General features: G+C 37.8%; 1 protein-coding gene across 38 annotated transcripts in view; it reads left to right on the top strand.

Moving 5' to 3' along the window:
- Nucleotides 1-21,476, top strand: part of madd (MAP-kinase activating death domain) — a 69,452-nt gene that overhangs the window by 4,726 nt on the left and 43,250 nt on the right. For all 38 annotated transcript variants that reach the window (XM_053492568.1, XM_053492566.1, XM_053492562.1 and 35 more), the window contains exons 2-4: nt 15,467-15,672; nt 16,186-16,463; nt 17,967-18,285. In XM_053492568.1, coding sequence (XP_053348543.1) covers nt 15,614-15,672; nt 16,186-16,463; nt 17,967-18,285 — 656 coding nt within the window. In that variant the 5' untranslated portion in view covers nt 15,467-15,613. The remainder of the gene's footprint in view (nt 1-15,466; nt 15,673-16,185; nt 16,464-17,966; nt 18,286-21,476) is intronic.

Here is a 21,476-nt window from a genome sequence, read left to right as displayed (position 1 = left end):
TGCTCATTTATACGTCGCTGTAAATAGGAAGGTCCTCAGCAGTGAACAAGTCTATGTGAATGAATGGACAGGAGCAGATCTGCCTTTCTTGCGCCGTCTCTCAGCTTAATCACGGTTGTCGTTTCTCTCCTCGCTTGACTTTGATCTTTTATATCGCTGTGTGTCTGTGTGAGAAGTGCTGCTTTACAGAGAAAAGGGATTAATTTTGAATGCTTTTGGGTCTCAGTTTGTAACTGTCGTTGCATAAGTGACTTATTCTTATTATAAGTCTTATTATTTCTGTCAAGAGAAATTAGCTATTCTTAAGATAAAAGATTAAGTGCATGCTCCTAAATTGATAAATGAATCTTGTTTTTTGATGTTGATATGCATGTACGAGGCTTAATTTTAGGTTTGTGCAACGATTCAGAGTTTGAGGATTTTCTTTGTTCTTGGGCAGAAATCAGGAATATTCATTTAAACTTTGTGAGAAACCAAGAAGCACTAAATTTTTAAAGAGAAAACGATCCACTTTTACTTTAAAAGGATTGAAACTGCAAGCTGAATTTTGACAGTAGGGTTGCTTAGGAGGAACAAAAAGAAGGAAATTATACGGAAATGAATTCGCATCATGATATTTAATATTTTCATAATGCACAATTAATGAGATTTTATTTTGCAAATCAGGAATGAACACAAGGAAAATGAAGACCATTAGTAACATTCTAAAAGCTATTTTTGAGTTAGATTAAACCAAGACGATGATCCACAATGCTCGCAGGAAATGCTTATTGTCATGCAAATTATCACAAAATGCTGTTTTTTTTGTCATCTATTAATACATTTTTTTGTTTTTATTCTGACAAAATACACACACGTACGCAAATCAAACCATTATTTGAAAATCCCCATCCAAATCAATATTCCTGTACCATCCCCCAGTCCGTCCTCCAATATACAGTACAATAGGTAACCTGCAGAAATGACGCTTCACTTTAACACCTAACCCTCACCCATACAATATCACTGGAGCAAAAACAGGACACTCTTTAATAACCCACAGTTTTAATGAAAACCATAAACAGCCGCAGCGATCCCGTGTCCCCGGGGTAGTTACTCGAGCCACATGCATCATTAATTATCCAGTTTACTTCATCACACAATCTGTTTCTTCTGCGTCATTATGAGCTCTGTGTCTTTACGGTCACGATCAGATCAGCGTTTGTGCCCCTGTCTGTGAAATGAAGTTGTAGAAGAGAAAAGAAAGAAATTGTCAAGAATTATAAGTTTATTCATAACGCAAAATAATAACGAAATGAAAGTTTGAAATAGACAATAAATGGTATGATATATCAACATCATTTTAAAATTCAGCAGAGCTCTGTCCTTCCATCCTTCAATTATTATTGTTATAATTATTATAATTATTGTTATTATTATTAATCGGGTTAGCTTAGTTTAATTTACTGTTTGGATGGAAAATGTGCCAGTCTCCATACTTATGCACGCAGAGCTTTTGACTGAGCATGTGTGCCACTGGTGGGTGTGACGGTGGATGGCAACCATGCATTTACTTGCAACGTGAATTACCCGATGCAATGAATCTTTAAAAGCCTTCAGGGAAACATGTCCACTGTGATGTTAATGAAACACACCAGGCTGAAGCTGTTTTGTGAGATCTCTGATGCTGAAAAAGCTGAACTGTTGACCCGGCAGACATTCGCAAACACTAATAATTTTTTTTTTTATAAAAAAAAAGTGTGTTTAATGGCTTTTCATAGTTTTTAATCCTTATCAGTGTTATTAACAAAGCTCAGCCACCGCCCCCTTAAACGATACAGGTCATCACCTAAAAATTGCACTAAATCAAAAGCATTTTTTCAGGTAGCATTGTGGAGATGAGCTGTATCGTTTAAGGGGGCGGTGGCTGAGCTTTGTTAATAACACTGATAAGGATAAAAAATCTATGAAAAGCCATTAAACACACTTTTTTGTGCCCCTCAGAGATTGGAATCATATGCAGCATACATGCTTAGAGCACAGCTGAAAAAACGCACTGTTCCATCACCCTGCAGGCTGTATTTTAGAGGTCTGGAAGTCAACGTTCTGTCATCTTCACTCCACAGATCTTCATGCCACTCCCTTAGCCATAAGCTGGAAACCAATGGCGCTGACCTTTCGAGCCCAGCGACCTCCAGTTCCACAACACTCTCAGAATGCCTGCAGAGACCTGGATGCCTCCAGTCATGCTTCCTTTACCTGTATGCGTAAAGCCTAGTGGAAAGCTGGTGTTTTTTTGTTTTTTTTTGTGCTCTTGACATTTTTTACATTGAGTCCCGTGTATGCCAGGTGTTCCTGACATGGAGCAGAGCCCATTGGTCTTAACAGCTTCTCAATCCCAATAGGGTCATTCTGAGGCTAATCACCGGAGCTTGACGCCATCTGTCACAGATCTTTGAGATCACAGACCATGCAGTAAATTTGATAATGCAGTAGGGGGTATGGCACTTTTTTTTTTTTTTTTTTTTTTTTTTAACCAATAACCCAATTTAAGCATGTCGCTGACATACTTATTGAAAAATCTGAACTGAAACAGATTTTCTTTTAAAGGAATGTCTGATTAGCATGCATAATCTCAGACAAAAAACCTGCATGATTCAGGATAAAAACTTGTTGTATTGGTTTTCTCCCTCTTACTTCACTTTTCAATTAATTCCTTGCAATGTTTGTCTGTTAAACATTTCCGCCACCATGTTTGTGTGAGGCAAAAAGGCTGTTTGTTTTGCTGGGTGGAGGAGCAGATGTTAGTCAGTTTAGTTAGCTCTGTGCCTTTGTGAACAATAGATAGTTATCTCCCGTGCATTAAGGGCGCATTCTGTTTTTGCACTGCAAAGGAGATTTCATTATTGAGCAAGGCTTAGCGTGATATAACGATATTATCGCCTCGATGTGATATTACTGCTGTTATTTGCAGTGATGTTTATTCCGGCTGTATTCTGTTACCAGACCTAACAGAGCCATGATTTAACGTCAGAGAACTCTCCTGTGGAAAACTAATAATAAAAAAAAAAATTCTTCCCTTTAAACCTGGAGTCATTTGTTCAGGTGTTTTTAAACTCTGAGCCTCAGTGCATAAATCTCCACTCGGGCTCACTCTCTTTCGTTCTGTCTCAGTAAGTGAAGGATGATTTGAGAAATAAGACTAGATACAAAATGTTCCACTTTGCCGTCAGTTAAACGTGTATATATTTAAGCAAGATCACACAAGAGGGAGTGCTGTTGTGCTGAGTATCAGCACGACTGTGATGCAGCACAACCTTGAGGGTGATGCCGCTCTCATACAACAGATATTACGCAAACACCATTTATCCACAAAGTATGATTTGTTTGTTTATTTAACCAGTTACTTTGCTCCACCAGCACATATCCTTCTGTAACTGGCACAACGAAATAACCTGCGACTGGCGGAGCTGACGATCGACGGTTAGTGTAATTAACAGAGATGAAGGTAGTTTTAAATTCTCACCGATACTAGGTAGCCAAAAGGTGAGGAGAATTAACCATGAAGGTGATGGACAGTCCTGTTAATCTCATAAGTTTCTTTTTATATTTCCACTGACTCCAGGATATCAGCTCTGTTAACTTCCGGTTTCAATCTCTAAAACAACACAGCGGCAATTTAGAACGACCTAGAAGCAGTTATTAAATAGACAAAGTGTTTGCTAAGATGAATGACATAACGTTATCAGATGTGTGTTCTTGCTAATAGTGTGTCTGTAACTGGTTTTGAATGTGGATTTTGGCAGACAGCCACTCTCTCCTCAGTACTGCGTTAGAACACAGATCTACTTAAAAAAAAAATAATAATAATAATTTTACAGTTGTTACAACTTTATTGTCATTGCATAGTACAGGTACTGCAGTATAGCATCTAACAGAAGTGCAAATACTGGCCTTGTGCAACTTATAAGGCGGTGAAGGATAATTACTGGATTATATGCACATATATTATATATACACATATGTATGTGTGTATGTATTTCTTTCTACATTGTAAAGGAATGCTGAAGGCGTTCAAAAATGCATTAATCTCCTTTGAACAGTTAATGGTGAGATGTGTCTGCTGCTTATGCTCTGTAAAGACTTCATAACGCCTCTAATCTGAGGTGCTGTTAATTGGTCATTTTTCAGGCTGATAACTCTAAATGAACTTCTTGTCTGCGGCAGAGGTAGGTTTTGGTCTCGCCCTCCTGGGATGGTCTTTATGAGAGCCAGTTTCATTATGGTGCTTGAAGGATTTTGCAAATGCACTTGACAATACTGTTCATCCAAGAACTATTGCAGAAAGGCTGACCTCTGTGTCTTAACTAACTGTTGTTTTTGTTGTTGTTACGTAATTACTTAATTCCATATGTGTTATTTTATAGTTTTGAAATCCCCATTGTTGTAGAATGTAGAAAATAAATCAGTAAACAAAAACTAAGAAATTTGCAAGTGACCCCAAACTTTTGAACTGTAGTGTGTGTGTGTGTGTGTGTGTGTGTGTGTGTGTGTGTGTGTGTGTGTGTGTGTATATGTATATATATATGTATATGTATATATATATGTATATGTATATATATGTATATGTATATATATGTATATGTATATATGTATATATATATGTATATATATATATATATACAGTATATATATATATATATGTATATATGTGTATATATATATATATGTGTATATATATATATATATATATATATATATATATATATATATATATAAATATAAGGAGAGAGATAGATAAATATACACAAAATTAAAACATATAAAAGAAAAATGGACAAAAAACATCTACTGTGTCAAAGGTTTCAATATCCAATAGTTAAAATAAGAAAAACCATCTAGGCTTCTAGGTAAAATATAAGTATATGTAGAATATAAAATGTTGTATGCAAATTGTAACGAAACCAGCAGGAACGTTAATTCACAGTTTCCGGAAGTGCATTCAAGTCATAATTTTTCATTGGAGCACTTAAACAGCGTTGTATTAAACATTTTACAAACCTACAATCTACTGTATTATTCTGTTAAAAAAAAAAAAAGTTTTTTTTATCAATCTCCTTTCCATTGTCCTTTCTCACTATAAACCTGTGGCATCAAGCTGTGTAAAAATGTTTTATCCTCAATCAGTTAGCTGATTCTTATTCTTCACTCCTGACCTGTACCTGTCTAATTACTCGTCTTACTTTTTTTTTTATGCCAAAATATACAAAAGTGTACAAGCAAAATCACTCGCAGCATTTACAGATTAACAAAATGCACTTTCAAGTAGTTTCAGAAGAGAAAGGTAAAAAAAAAAAAAGGACGGATAACAATATTAAGAAAAGAAAGAAAACAACAAAAAAAAAAATTTACGCCAGGGGTTAAGATTACAGACCTACTTAGACTTATGCTGCGACCAACTGGTAGTGTAATTAACGATTGTAGAACATGTGATCTAGATAGTTAAATATGGCAGTGCTATTTTGTCAATTATCACTACTCGTGGAAAACCAATCATTCAGTCAGATTACTCAGTCGAAACTATGCTTAATCACATAAATATATTTATTTACCTTTTCATATATTAAAGAGGCTGGCAAGAAAAAATTATAATAAATGACAGTTCATGTCACAATATGAATAATGCGAATAGTGTTCATTATCATTTTAAAATGATTAAAACACCTGCTCTGTCTGGTTTTTGTTTTTGAGCAGAATAAAAAAATAAATAATTTATTTGCATTTGCTCCCACAGTATCGCACCCTGTACTATCCTTAAATCAAGTTGTGCGAATGCTTATGTTGATTTTTTTTAAAGGGGGAATAATTACTTCTGGATAATAACATGGTCTTTGTCAATATTTTAAAATGGGAAATTGTGAGCAGGAAAAAAAATCAATACTACGCAATACACTTTAACGTGAAAGCCTCATCAATAGCACATTTTTTTTTCTACTTGTGATTTCATTTCAGTGCCAGCTTGACATTGATACACCGACTCATAAAAGTCACTATAATTAGTTTTGTGTCCTTTAATAGCACCAAACGCATACACTCATTTATTTATTTATTTTATTGTGTACAAGACGAGTGCAGGCACCTGTGACTGTGTAAGGATGGATTAAACATAAATGTTTATTTTATTTAGATTTTCATTAATTGAAATACATACAATCTATTTTCAGTATTTTTTCCCTCACATGAGTAACCCGTGTGAGGATTAGGGCTGTTGTTGTATTATAGATTATCTTATTTAGTCCTCACATGTTTCATTATGTCCAGAGGACAAAGCTACAGTGTTTTGTTGCTGGCTGCAAATGAATGCCATTGAATGCCAGCCCTAGTGATCCCAGTCACATACTGTAAATATTTGGTGTGTTTTTTTTAGAAATATGTTGTGTGTATTGCTTTTTTTTTTTTTTTTTTCCTTACAAATCAAAACCTCTGTCAAATCAGGATGATAAACCTACCGAATGATAGAAATGGTGGGGGAAAAGTTGTCACCATTCTTTTGTGTGGCAATTTATTTGTCTCCAAACTGACCTCAAAAACGTTTTATTTTTTTCCAGAGTATTTATAAAAATGTAATACTATAAAAACTGTGTCCCAAATCAAATTGCCGTTTAGATATCATCATGATATCAATGTCAGATGGTCCCTGGTGATTCCCATCTCTACTGATTTTTGAGTTTAAATCCTTGCGATACCAGGCTGCCGCTGTGGCTTCCTTAAGGGCACTTTATCTGCACACGTGTAAAATCGTTAAATGTGAATAGCAACTACATATTATTATGCATATTATTACTATTATTATTATCTTTATAAAGTGAAGGTAGGCCAAGGTTCGATTTATATTTCCACTTATTCCAATCAGGCATTCTGATTTCAGTCCACCCTTTCACTGTCCACCCTACCCTGTTCTCACAGATTATTCTTTACCTGCTTCCCCTTTCAACACTTACATTTAAGTGTGTTGCAGAAGGCTACAAACCCGGAAGTAGCATGGCTCGAGCCACCAACCCTACAATGAGCACTTCCCTATTATGCGCTTTGTCCAGTCAAAAATAATCTTTCTGCCATATAACTACTTTAAAACGTACTATATGCTTTTTTGTAGTAATTCTATGGCATAGCAGTACACTTATTATGACTTATTTAATAGCCATAGCCCTAAAAAATGATGATTTACTTTTTTTACCTTTTTTATTTTGCCCCATGAAGTATCTTAATCCATTCCCAGCTGCACCGATGGGGAAAACGGGTCAGCCTTGAATCTCATTACCGTGGAGTTGATTGCAGTGGGTAAGATCCTGGCACACAAGGATGCACATGGGAGTGAAATCATGTGACGTCAGGATTCTCTGGAGTCCCTGGATCTGTTCCACACTCCACAATTGAACAAGCTGTTACATCAAACAACACACACACACACACACACACACACACACACACATAAACACGCGCGTCTATATATACACATAGGTCAGAGGATGAGAAAAAAAAAAGACAGCACTGATGACATCGTGTTCTAAACAGCGGTCCACTTCTGTGTTCAGGTTTGATTGGCTTTCGTATCTTATTTGAACGATTGTGTTCTAACTGATCAATGTGAACCAGAGCTAAAACTCAGCTTTCTGACCACGGTGAAACTTTTTCGATGTGCTTATTTATTTATTTATTTTTAAATAATAAATATACCCTGATGATTTGCCATTTATAATAATTTGTCACTATACAGTATAACAGTTCAGTACATACGTAGGAACTATACAGTATATATTGAAACACTGGTGTTGGAGAATTAACAAGCTAGAAGTTTAAATGGGTTTAATTGATGTATAACAGATCATCCCTGAACGCAGTGTGCTTCGTCACATGCCTGTATCTCTTCACCTTCCGCTCTTAATCCTTAGAATATAAAAAATGTCCAATAAGCTAAGAAAAGCCTGGATGTTATTGACGTTTTGCATCTTGCATGACGATATTACTAGTTCGTAAAAGCATCGTTAGTGAGTGATGTTTGTGAGTGATGTTTCGAATGAAAATGAATTAAAATCTGTTACATTTGAGGAAGACTTACAGCTCTGTCTCAGCTTCCTGAGACCAGCTTGCACAACCTCTGAATTCCAGAGGTATTTCTCATGTATTACATGAAGCAGATGAATTTTGTAGCTGAGGATTTCAGTGCATTCACTAAGCTGCTTTGTTCTTGCAGACGGTCACATGTTTCCTGATGCCTTGAGACTTCTTAACTTAATATAGGATTGCATAATGCTGACTCGTGCAGTGAAACTTAGAAACAAGGATAGAATTGAAGGAATAAAACACGAGGAAGATGTCCTCAGTATAGCCGATGGGTTGTTGGGGGACATTTGTGGAACAGTCTAATACACATTGACCCAGTTTATAATAGGATACCCTAAGAAATGTGTTCACCTGCTTGATATTAATTCCCTGCTTGGTTTTTATTTTGTTTTACTAGCAGCATGTACAGTACACTATGTTTTCCACAGGTCTAATATACTTGCAGTGATGGCTCTGAGAACGTGCAGGCACATGGTTTTAAAGGATATGGCTCAGGATTGTGCGGATGGGATTAGGATTAGGATGCACTTCTTATTTTGACACCGAGCATCACGTGATCACAACTGAGCCAACGTTTTTTCTCTCTTGCGCTTCGGAATTGTGGGAAATCGTCTCTACTGCTGGGTCTTAATGCGCGTCTTTTACTGGTACAATCAACATCCGGGCACGCGTGTACTGTTTACTATAACACTGTGACCATGTGTGTGTACTGTATGTAAAACATATTTTATTTTGTGTCTGTATGCGTGTGTGTACAGCATGCATGTAAAGCAAAAGCAAGTTTCATTAGAGGTTAAAAATCTTTATTCTTATAATTTTCTCTCTCTGTATCAGCCTGCTCTTTGTGTCTGTGTGCGCATGCATCATTGGACGTTGTGCCACACACACAGACCCCACCAATTTTCGCCTTTACAGACACACACACACACACACACACACACACACACACACACACACACACACACACACACACACACACACACACTTTCTCTCTGCTCTACACATAAACTCTGCTCTGTCACATTCTCAAGGTGAGGTGCAGGTTAATTTGTTTTATTTTTACTTAACAGCAGTGATTCCGTTAGTGTGTCGCTTAATCGAGTGTCATTAGAGAGATTTTTTTATGTGTGTGAAAAGAGTGGAGAAAGGGTAACTGTGTAAGACGGGAAGAGAGAAAGGGGAGGGGCTTTTTCCTTTAGATTCTCTTACATACACATACACAGCGCCTGCGCGCACAAACGGAAACACTTAACTGTTGGGATTTATTTTTAGTAAAGTACAGGTTAATTTGTTTAATTTTTACCCTTTTTTATGTTCATTATTTTTATGTATTTATTTTTTGGAGCTATAGAATGAATAATTTTAGTTTTTATTATTTCTTATAGGTAAATTAAATTTGGTTTAAGAGTGTTTTAAAATACGAGTCCAATTCGAGAACGAATTATGCTCGTAATTCAAGGTTCCACTGTACATGCATTCATACATATTCCATCAGCAGTACAATTTACCTGTTTTAACAGTGACTAATTAAGTATAACTTTGGTTGGTAAGCGTGAGAGGGAACTGTCTGCTACCAGTTAACCAAAGAGGGGCAGCAAATATACTTGGGCGGCCCACCCACATATACTCTATGTTTGGGGAAACGCTGTGATGTACATATTTTGCCCTGTTGGAAGACCCATACAGTCTAGATAGTTGTCAAATAACCTAATCTAATCTGCTTCCCATTTATATTGCCTGCATCAGTGCCTGACTTTTTTTTTTTTTTTACTCATTGCAGTATAACTTGCCCGTTGAAGGGTCTTTGCTTAAATAACAGACTAGTTGTCTGTGTTTAGTAAAATATTTTGTAGTCATACAATTCTATTGTTTCATTTCCAAAGTGAACAGGGTGTATAAGAATACACGTGAAGGGCACTAGAAACCAAGTGTAATTGGCTAATATGGACATGTGAATTAGCACGGGGGTGTAGACACCAGAAACTCACACTCCACATGCCTGAAACTGTCTCCTCACACATATTTATCATCAACAGTGTTGAGTCATAGCGACTCTAATACTTTAAATATATTTCCCATATTGTGTGCGATAATTAATTTGAAAAAGGGCACATACAGTGGTGTGAAAAACTATTTGCCCCCTTCCTGATTTCTTATTCTTTTGCATGTTTGTCACACAAAATGTTTCTGATCATCAAACACATTTAACTATTAGTCAAAGATAACACAAGTAAACACAAAATGCAGTTTTTAAATGATGGTTTTTATTATTTAGGGAGAAAAAAAATCCAAACTTACATGGCCCTGTGTGAAAAAGTAATTGCCCCCTGAACCTAATAACTGGTTGGGCCACCCTTAGCAGCAATAACTGCAATCAAGTGTTTGCGATAACTTGCAACTAGTCTTTTACAGAGCTCTGGAGGAATTTTGGCCCACTCATCTTTGCAGAATTGTTGTAATTCAGCTTTATTTGAGAGTTTTCTAGCATGAATCGCCTTTTTAAGGTCATGCCACAACATCTCAATAGGATTCAGGTCAGGACTTTGACTAGGCCACTCCAAAGTCTTCATTTTGTTTTTCTTCAGCCATTCAGAGGTGGATTTGCTGGTGTGTTTTGGGTCATTGTCCTGCTGCAGCACCCAAGATCGCTTCAGCTTAAGTTGACGAACAGATGGCCGGACATTCTCCTTCAGGATTTTTTGGTAGACAGTAGAATTCATGGTTCCATCTATCACAGCAAGCCTTCCAGGTCCTGAAGCAGCAAAACAACCCCAGACCATCACACTACCACCACCATATTTTACTGTTGGTATGATGTTCTTTTTCTGAAATGCTGTGTTACTTTTACGCCAGATGTAACGGGACATGCACCTTCCAAAAAGTTCAACTTTTGTCTCGTCGGTCCACAAGGTATTTTCCCAAAAGTCTTGGCAATCATTGAGATGTTTTTTAGCAAAATTGAGACAAGCCTTGATGTTCTTTTTGCTTAAGTGGTTTGCGCCTTGGAAATCTGCCATGCAGGCCGTTTTTGCCCAGTCTCTTTCTTTTGGTGGAGTCGTGAACACTGACCTTAATTGAGGCAAGTGAGGCCTGCAGTTCTTTAGTTGTTGTCCTGGGGTCTTTTGTGGCCTCTCGGATGAGTTGTCTCTGCGCTCTTGGGGTAATTTTGGTCGGCTGGCCACGCCTGGGAAGGTTCACCACTGTTCCATGTTTTTGCCATTTGTGGATGATGGCTCTCACTGTGGTTCGCTGGAGTCCCAAGGCTTTGGAAATGGCTTTATAACCTTTACCAGCCTGATAGATCTCAATTACTTTTGTTCTCATTTTTTTCTGAATTTCTTTGGATCTTGGCATAATGTCTAGCTTTTGAGGTGCTTTTGGTCTACTTCTCTGTGTCAGGTAGCTCCTATTTAAGTGATTTTTTGATTGAAACAGGTGTGGCAGTAATCAGGCCTGGGGTGACTACAGAAATTGAACTTTTAACTGTGATAAACCACAGTTAAGTTATTTTTTAACAAGGGGGGGCAATTACTTTTTCACACAGGGCCATGTAGATTTGGAGTTTTTTTTTTCTCCCTTAATAACATAATCTTCATTTAAAAACTGCATTTTGTGTTCAATTATGTTATCTTTGACTAATAGTTAATGGTTTTTGATGAGCAGAAACATTTAAGTGTGACAAACATGCAAAAGAATAAGAAATCAGGAAGGGGGCAAATAGTTTTTCACACCACTGTATATGCTTGCTTTGCTCAGTGGGAAATATCCCCCCCCCTCCCCCCCGCTCTCTTTTTACTTTAAAAATATTTATTCACTTAAGTTGATGTATTTGCCTGTTCTTATGTGCACTGCCTTGCTCAAAAAGAAAGTCACTGTTTCAAAAGGGTCAAATTATTGGGCTGCGTCAAGCCAAGAAACAGCTAAGGAGATTTAAAATTACTGAAACTAGGTTGAGAACCCTTGAACACATTATAAAAACCTGGAGAGATCCTGCTGAAACGTCAAATTTGTTAAAGTTGTGGCCGGTAAAGAAAAAAAATCTTGAATGTAGATCACTTAAAGTTGCATGGTTAAAAAAAATCAACAACTATAGCTATGTTTAATAGTAAAAGTAAGAGCGTTTTCATATACACACATACACAAAAAACTCACAGGATTGGGACTAAACAGTTGTGTGGCCATAAAAACAAACAAAAAAAAACAACACTTGTTAGTGAGTGACAGAAAAAGTTTTTAATTTGCTAGCAAGCATAAAGATTGGACTGTGTGGCAATTTGAAAAGGTCATGCGAGTTTTTCTTCTCTGATGGTAGGGCTGGACAATAGTTCGATATCAATATATTTCACGATAGAATTTTTTTCAATAACAGTGACAAGTCTCATAGAGGGTAAAGATCCATTTTTCCTCTCCTCTCGTGTTTCTCTCGTGTGCGTGCGCACCTGCTAATTCTACTAATAAGCTGAGTCTGAGTTTTATTTATTTGATAGTTTATTTTACATTTATACTTTCACATACTTGTTTGTACAGGCTAAATAGAAATAATACAAACAAATTACTCTTTTTATTTTAAAATAATTATATAATTTTAATAGGAGGGGCCTGGAGGTATTATAGACTTTCCAAATTCAGTTTGCAGGCATCCAGGAGTTACCTGAGGCTTTTTAATATTGTCCATATCAATATTAATAATATCAATTTCTAATTAAGAAATATATTGTGATATAAATTTTTGCCATATCGTCCAGCCCTATCTGATGGCACGACCGCTTTCCACGACTCAAATTGTAAAATGGTGTTTCTTGGAGCATGGGAAATCATTTTTGCACATAGACTGGCCTCACATTGTGTGCTACAATCAATCATTAATTTTGTTTTAACAGAATCTATGTATTTTTTAAATGACAGATGAGCATCAGAGATGAAATCATTTGTTTAAAATTAGGATCCAGAGACTTGGATGCTGGAAATTATGTGTCTGATTTTAAATTATTATTATTATTATTATTTTATTATTTTTTATTTTTTGAATGCAGAAGGTAGAAAACGTGAAGGTTGACCACAGTAGTGCTGGCAGGGTTGCCAGTGAAGGGACCTTACAGCTCCTGGGTTTAATCCAGAGCCCACTTCACTGATTCTGTTGAGTTTCTCTCCATGTTTACCTGTATGGATTTCCTTCAAGTTGTTCTCCACCTCCCAAAATCACGCCGGTAGCTCTTAGACCCAAGAGGCACCCCACCCCTGATCAGTATGAATAAATTACTTACTAAAGGTAAATGAGTGAGTAATGATGGTCCAAATTTGGCTTAACAATAAAAAAAATATTGAACTAGTATTTAAAAAGATGTTTACTGTATCTGTTCAGAGATTCTGCTTTCTAAAGGTTCTGTACGTGTCTTGATTGTCTAGTGATGTTTAAAAAAAATCAAATATTATCCATTGACAAATAATGGGTTGTTCATGAACGATTCGTTCTTTTTGAACAAGTTTTTAACGTGCCTCAGAAGAACAAGTAGTCTCAGAGAGTGATTTGTTCATTCTCTACTGGGAGTGTGTGCGCAAAGCATCACAAAATCTTCTTAGGTTATGTACAGGAAACAGAAATGAGTAACCTTTAAGTCACCTTTGGGCCAAATCATTCATTCTCTTGTCACGTGACTTCCATAAACGCTATGCCATGCAGTACTCAGGAAACAGAATCGAACTGTTCTTCTTAATGAGTCTTCTACTCATAGTCGTTCGTTCTTTTGTCACATGAGTCCCATAAACGCTATGCAGTTCAACAGATAAAAAAAAAAAAACGGCCCAAAAGATATAGGAGGTGAGCTGCACATTCTGTTTATCATATGTACTTGGCTGTATTGTAATAATGCAATTTCATTACTAAACAATATGCAAAATTTGTGTACGTAGACGGGTTGGGGGTCTGTTTATTGAAAATGTAACATTTTATTTCATTTCTGATCAAAAGAACGAAATAACCTAAATAACTCAAAAAAATATCTGTCTATTTTGATGAACGAGATTCAAAGAACCGAGTCACTAAAATTATTCAAACTTCCCATCACTACCACTGACATGTCCATTAAACAAGCATTAAACATCTCTGTGTTATGATGGTGTAACATAAATGAAAAATACTTAAACTGTTTAAACTTACAATTGCGACTTATCTTTCGAGTCAACACTCTAATATACTGCAGATCACAGCGTGCATCATAAACACAGGCTCTTTTGTCATTTTCATTTGTCTTCGTCCCTGATAAAACGCTGTGGGTTAGGTACTGTAGGAATAGGTCATCAGAAAGTAAACAGGCCTTAATTGAAAGTAGACATGATGATAAAATGCTAAGGCTATCCTGGTAGATTGTGTTTGAATGGGTTCCTTTCTTTTTAATGAGAAAGCGAGTATTATTTGATGGTGTCAGTTTGTTTGGTTTGGATTGTGTGCCGGCATATGTCGATGGATCCCATGGAGAATAGGGCAGAATTGCTTTTCAACTGTCTGTGTATGTAGGTGTTTACACGCGCCGCTGAAGCCCTGTCAAAATAAAAATGCATTAGGAGGAATTGGACATGCTCATCGTGTGTATTCAGAAGTGTTTCAGGAACAAGCGTTGCCAGGATAACAAAAATGTTGGAAGACCAGCAATACTGATAAGTGTAGCAAAACGAGATAATTTCCTCGCTTTATTTAATTAGTTTTGTGCTTTGATTTATAGTCATGATGTTTCATAACATATTTATTCAGTGCTTTATCCTGGGCACGGTTCACGATGGAGTCCAGCCAGGCTATTCTCGTGTGTGTTCATGCACTTTTTCGTACTCGGTGTCCGCGTCTCCTGTTGTTTTGGGAAAGCGGAAAGCAACCAGACAAACCAGACGACGAGAGATCTAGTGTTAAAGTTCCAGCCCATTCACCTCTAAATATCACTGCACACCATGGTTATTAAAAGTTCTTTGTTTAACCAAGTGTAAAAGAGTATTTTACTGTATGTTATATATCATTTTCGTGATAAAATGCCCTTTTTTTTCCTTTTTTTTTACATGACTGGCTACATTCCCTTTACAAAACAGATGTACAGTGAGGACAGATTGTAGTATCATATAATTTTAATGAACCTGTTGTTACCACTCACGCACTCGTGTGATACATAGAGGTGTGATATTCAGCATTCTTTTCGATGCGAAGAACACACACACACATTTGCAGGTTTGCCGAGCCACGTCTCTTAAGTATAAGGCGGGGGTAAGGAAATATGTTTGTCATTAATGGTTTTATTATTAGTTACACTATCAAAACGCTGCTACAGTAATAAGAAAATAATTCATCAGCACTGTTTATTTCTGCTCCCTGTACTTCCAGGTGAACTTTTATTTCCTGAAAACAATGATTTGGATCCTGCCTGTCTAGAATGACCTGCTTCTAATTGCATCCTGATCGGGCAGCTCCAAAGCCAAGAGCTTCTCAGAGCCGTAGTTGCCATGACTTAGACCTGCTGCTCTTTCAGAGATGGAGAAAAAGAAAATGTGTCAGCGCCTCCTGGACTACCTGGTGGTAGTTGGAGCGAGGTAAGAGTGCCTGAGCGCATGCATGTCATTCTCGATGTGCGTTTTGCCTTTCTTTTGTTTTTGTTTTACTAGGAGTAATGGCTCTTAGTGTGTGGTAACTACTGTGTGTAGACTGGGTGTGTTGGTATTCAGTATGCATGGGCTAATGGGAGTGTGTGTAAGATGTTTGCTTGAGGTGTGTGCCAGGATGGTATGTGTTTTTAGTGCTTGAAATAAGAGGCTCTCTGCTGCTTAGAATCTTTTTAGTTTAAATGTTAATGTTGTGTATAAAAGTTTACAAAAATGTATTTATGCAGCTTTTGCATGATGATAAGTGGGGCTCTGTCACAGGAAGACTATATTCTGGTAAATTTGATCAAAGATTTCTTTAGACAGTTCATCATAGATTAATCTGAGATTAATGTCCTGTCAAAAAAACAGCCATTAGGACTTAGAAAATGCTCATTGCAGTTCACTGGAATCAGTGTGTCTATAACTCTTCTCTCTTCCCTCCCCTCCTTCCACCCCCCTCAGGCAGCCGAGTAGTGACAGCGTGGCTCAGACACCTCAGCTTCTGAGACGCTACCCATTAGAGGACCACTCAGACTTCCCTCTGCCCCCAGACGTGGTGTTTTTCTGCCAACCGGAAGGCTGCTTGAGCGTGCGACAGCGCCGCGTCAGCCTGCGCGACGATTCCTCCTTCGTCTTCACGCTTACCGATAAGGACTCGGGCGTCACGCGCTATGGCATTTGCCTCAACTTTTACCGCTCCTTCCAGAGAGGCCACCATCGCTCACGTTCAGAATGCAAAGGTCAGCCGTAACTCTGTGCATGTTAAAGCTAATATTTCTGTAATGTCCCAAAAATATAACATGACTTCATAGTCTGCTTACATCGCCAATTCTCGCTCAAGATTTCTTAAATTTTAAAGAGATGTGTAAAAACTGATTAAGATTAACGGAAAAGATTTTCTTTTGGATCAGGCGTGCCAGTGATAATGACAATGTGCTGTTGTAATAGCAACCTGGACCTTATACCCCCTCTAAAACTCTTGAAAAACTCAAGCAGAGAATCACTGAGGCGCTTGAGAAGGTTACACAAGATACACTACAGCGTGTTTGGCAGGAGCTGGACCACCAACTGATGTGTGTCATGTCCCAGGCGGTGCGCATGTTGAGCATTTGTGAAGCTCTGTGAAATCGTTTATAAAATCTATATCCGTTTAAATAAGTTGTTGGAAGTTTGATAAATAAATCTTTTATTTTTCAACATGAAGCCTATTTAATTTTGTTTGCCTAGGACAGGGATCGGCAACCTGAGCTCCCTGCCGCTTTGGAAAATAAATATAGAGCATTTTATTTAAATTTATTTTATTTTAGTAAGTTTTTCTTATGTAATTCTAAATTAAAGGTTACGGTCATCTTATAACATTAAAATGATGTTTAATTTTTTTGTCACTTTAAATGCGCGGCACAATTGCAGATGTGCGACACCGGCCAGCACACGGTTTTTCAATAAATCGTTTTTTTTGTTTGTTTGTTTTTTATTCATTTTCAAACAAAGATTCAGTTGACAGCTGACTGCACTACTCCAGTACATACAGTACGCTAAAAAACGATGGCACACAGGAGCATGCGGCATTTTCGGTCTACGATTTGAGTTTGCTTTTTCATTCCATAAATACGAGGAGGACTAAAACAGACATTGTGTATTTTATTTAAAAGTAACCTTCAACCCAGCTTTTTTTTCTTCTTTAAAATGTTTTTTTTTGCATGCTGAAATAGAATTTTGTTTTCCCCCGTAGCAGTTCATTGGTTTCAAGTGCAACACAATATAATGTTTTGTTTTTTTTTTAAACATAGGATGTAGGTAATTTTTTTTTTTTTTTTTTTTTTTTTTTAAACGCTATATGTAGTGTTATCTTCATTTTAGATGTCAGTATGGTTTTGTGGCTCCCTGGGTTTTCTTTTTCTGTGGGAAACGGCTCCAAATGGCTCATGGGTGATTATGGTTGCCGACCCCTGGGATAGGACATGTAGTTACTAAGATAATCATACTGTATTTCAAATGATGGGAAATTTTTTTGGACAGTCTGTAGAATGTTCTTGACACACAGAGACCTCAGCAGTGCCTCTTAACACGCGGGAATCATACACAATGCTCATAGTGAACAGCATAACGGTCATCATCTAATTGTGTTTGTTTCTTCTTCAGACCTAGCTCGATACAGTCTGCATTTTGTGTTGATGTACTGAATAAAAAAAAATAATAATAATTTTAAGGTATAAAGAATCTTATAATTTTTCTTTGTACAGACAAGCCTTTTCAGACAGACCCTGCAGTCGAAGCAACTGAGAAATGCGACCCAACCACCTTGTCTCTCTCGGGTGACCAAACCGTGCCCACGACAGGAGACGGTGCACCAGAGACGGGCACCGGACGGTCACCCCGTCCCAAACGCTGCACCAGGGGATCGGCACGTAATCGCAACAGCATGCTGACGTCGTTGTGCATCCTGAGCCACTACCCGTTTTTCTCCACTTTTAGGGAGTGCCTGTACATCCTCAAGCGCATGGTGGACTGCTGCAGCCACAGACTCAACCAGAGAGCAGGCAGCGCCAAGGGTAACCAGCGGTGAGTACTCACCCACATCATCACAGATTAGTATTCTGCATTTTATACCTGCATACAGAAATTACTGATTCTATCCATTTTAATATAAATATGTAACATAATATCACTTTGCTTTTTACATGATGCTGCAAATAAGAAGGCATAAACTAAATAAAATTTATTAAGTACCAGTTTGTTAAATAGGAAGAGCACGTGCTATAATAAATGTACTGCCGTCCTTTGTTGTTAAAAGAGACCATGTCGCCTGGGGTATACGAAGGAGAAAGCGTGAGATTGTGTGGGAGAGAATGATGAGGAATTATGATGATTATCTTCTCCATAGAAGTTCTCTCCATAGGAAGGTTATGTAAGTCGTTTGCGGTGTGTTTGTGAGACAATAGGCTTGTGTGGCAGGGTGACGGCTCACTCCTCAAGTGTCTATCATTAAACAATCTTAACGAGTGCTTCAGCAGTCTTGTTCAGATCAATAAGTGTCGTGAGTGATGGCTCCCCCTTTTCCTTTTTCTCCACAGAGAATCTTTTTTCTTTTTTTCTGTTGTAACCTAGCAACCGCCTTTCACAAAGTCTCAGTAACAGGTTCAGGCCTTGATTTTTGTTTGTCCTGCCAAACTCCCCAGATTTGCTTTTGGAGCATTCAGAATAAAATTTGCAATAAACTTGTGGTTGAAAAGCAGAGCTCTGGGCACATATTACTGCAGAATGTAAGATATCAGTGGTGCTGGTCTGCTGAGAAGGATGAGTGTAACCTCATCCTTGTTTACTTAAAGATTTGTTTACATTAAAAACAGCACAGTGAACCAGCCTCATTTTAGGAGGATTTATATATACATTTACTATATACGAATACATAAAAAACATTTAAATGTACGACTTGACAAGATGACATTTTAAGGATGTGCTAAAAGAAAAAAAAACAGGGAAGTTGGCATCACATACTGAAACATTACTCAGGGCCCAATTAAAGCCACGAAAGATCACTACTACAAAAGAGCCAAGATCGTTATCTTGGTGTCTGCTGGGCTTAAAAAAGTATTAACAGGCAACTGCAGTAAGCTACAAATAATTGTTCCGCTTATTATTCAGTCCGCTGGCCAGAGGAGGAAGTGAATATTTGTTTTTAATTAGTTAGAGCATGATCGTGTACAACTTTGCAGTGTCTACATTTAGGTTTTATTGTCAGGTACGTCAATCCGTGCAAAAATAATTAGCCTTAATTGTGTTCCTCATGCAAACAGAATTCATGTTTGCACGAGTTTACTGAAAATGTGAGATTTTTATCCGTCTCCCGGTTGCGGCACATTTTGTGGGAGTTTAGTAGTATGCAGATTGCGTAATGCCTACCTCCAAAGGGCAATTCTGACTCAGACGCACTCTCTGTCTCAGCGCAGCACCCTCCTGGCAAAAGAAGTGCGATTTTTGACTTTGCTCCAGCACTAGCCTTTCTGCGGCACGCATCCGGACACATTACACATGCATGTGGGTTGTCTCAGTGTGTCCTTGAAATCAAAACTTTGATTAATGTGTTTTTTATACAAAGCATATTTCTCAGTTATTAGTTATCAGGATAAGAATGTTTGCTGGTTTATAAGGTTTTGTGTTGATCTGCTAGTTCGTTTTGGTTTTAAAATAATCATCAACGCCAGATCAAAGCTGTAAGTCAGAATTGTAACATGTGTTGAGAGAAGCATACAGAAGGTTCAGGCTACAGGGCTTCGTTCCTCTACACTGGTTTAATAGCAAAGAATTTTTTTTCCTTCTCATGTCAGTAAAGCAACATTAAATCACTCTGAGAAATCTAGTCTGAGAAAGATGACCGGTCATGTGAGCAAAGAGATAGCTGCGAGACAAAGTCAGAACGCCTGATAGAAAGAGATAGTAAGAGCTGTCAAAAGTATAGAGAGATGAGGACTAAATGAGAAATGCGCTTATGTAAGAATGAGACAGCTGAAGCAGACTTTTTAACAGATTGAGGTTGCTGACTCTCCTCGGGGACCGGCTGCAGGAGGTGGGAGGCTTTCACACAGGAAAATTATGGCCTTCTCGCTGTCCTGTCATAAAAGATACACTCCCCCCTTTCTCTACCCTGACTGCATCCTACACTCACAAGCTCTTATTTGTCTCGGGGAAAAGTCACTCCTAGTGCAGAGTTTAGAACCGTATCACGTTTGTATATGATGACAATGAAAGTCATCAGCAGTTGGAATGCCAAACAAATTGATTCAGTGATGTATCAGGGATGTATTCTTTTGTGTGGCAATTGATGTATGTATATGATGTACACATTTAAAATTATATGCATTTGCATTTGAAGCGGTAAAATGTTGCCATTCCTTTGCAATCTTGCAAGTGGTGTGCTCTAAAATATTCACACATTAGCAGGCAGCACAGTATCCTGTGTTGTAGGAGATTTGTTTAAAATATATTTTTTTTAATCTGCAGAAAATTTATAAAGAATGCAGGACGTTTATAAAATTGTGATAGTTATAGAATCACAATACAAATGTATACACTCACCTAAAGGATTATTAGGATCACTATACTAATCCGGTGTTTGACCCCCTTTCACCTTCAGATCTGCCTTAATTCTACGTGGCATTGATTCAACAAGGTGCTGAAAGCATTCTTTAGAAATGTTGGCCCATATTGATAGGATAGCATCCTGCGGTTGATGGAGATTTGTGGGATGCACATCCAGGGCACAAAGCTCCCGTTCCACCACATCCCAAAGATGCTCTATTGGGTTGAGATCTGGTGACTGTGGGGCCCATTTTAGTACAGTGAACTCATTGTCATGTTCAAGAAACCAATTTGAAATGATTCGAGCTTTGTGACATGGTGCATTATCCTGCTGGAAGTAGCCATCAGAGGATGGGTACATGGTGGTCATAAAGAGATGGACATGGTCAGAAACAATGGTTAGCCCATGGTTAGCCCATGGCATTTAAACAATGCCCAATTGGCACTGAGGGGCCTAAAGTGTGCCAAGAAAACTTCCCCCACACCATTACACCACCACCACCAGCCTGCACAGTGGTAACAAGCCATGATGGATCCATGTTCTCGTTCTGTTTACGCCAAATTCCGACTCTACCATTTAAATGTCTCAACAGAAAGCGAGACTCATCAGACTAGGCAACATTTTTTCCAGTCTTCAACTGTCCAATTTTGGTGAGCTCGTGCAATTTGTAGCC

Source organism: Clarias gariepinus, chromosome 3 (genome assembly GCF_024256425.1).
Source record: "Clarias gariepinus isolate MV-2021 ecotype Netherlands chromosome 3, CGAR_prim_01v2, whole genome shotgun sequence".
In the NCBI taxonomy this organism is placed as follows: domain Eukaryota; kingdom Metazoa; phylum Chordata; class Actinopteri; order Siluriformes; family Clariidae; genus Clarias; species Clarias gariepinus.
The sequence above is the reverse complement of the archived record's forward strand: the minus strand, read 5'-3'. Positions and strand labels throughout refer to the sequence as shown.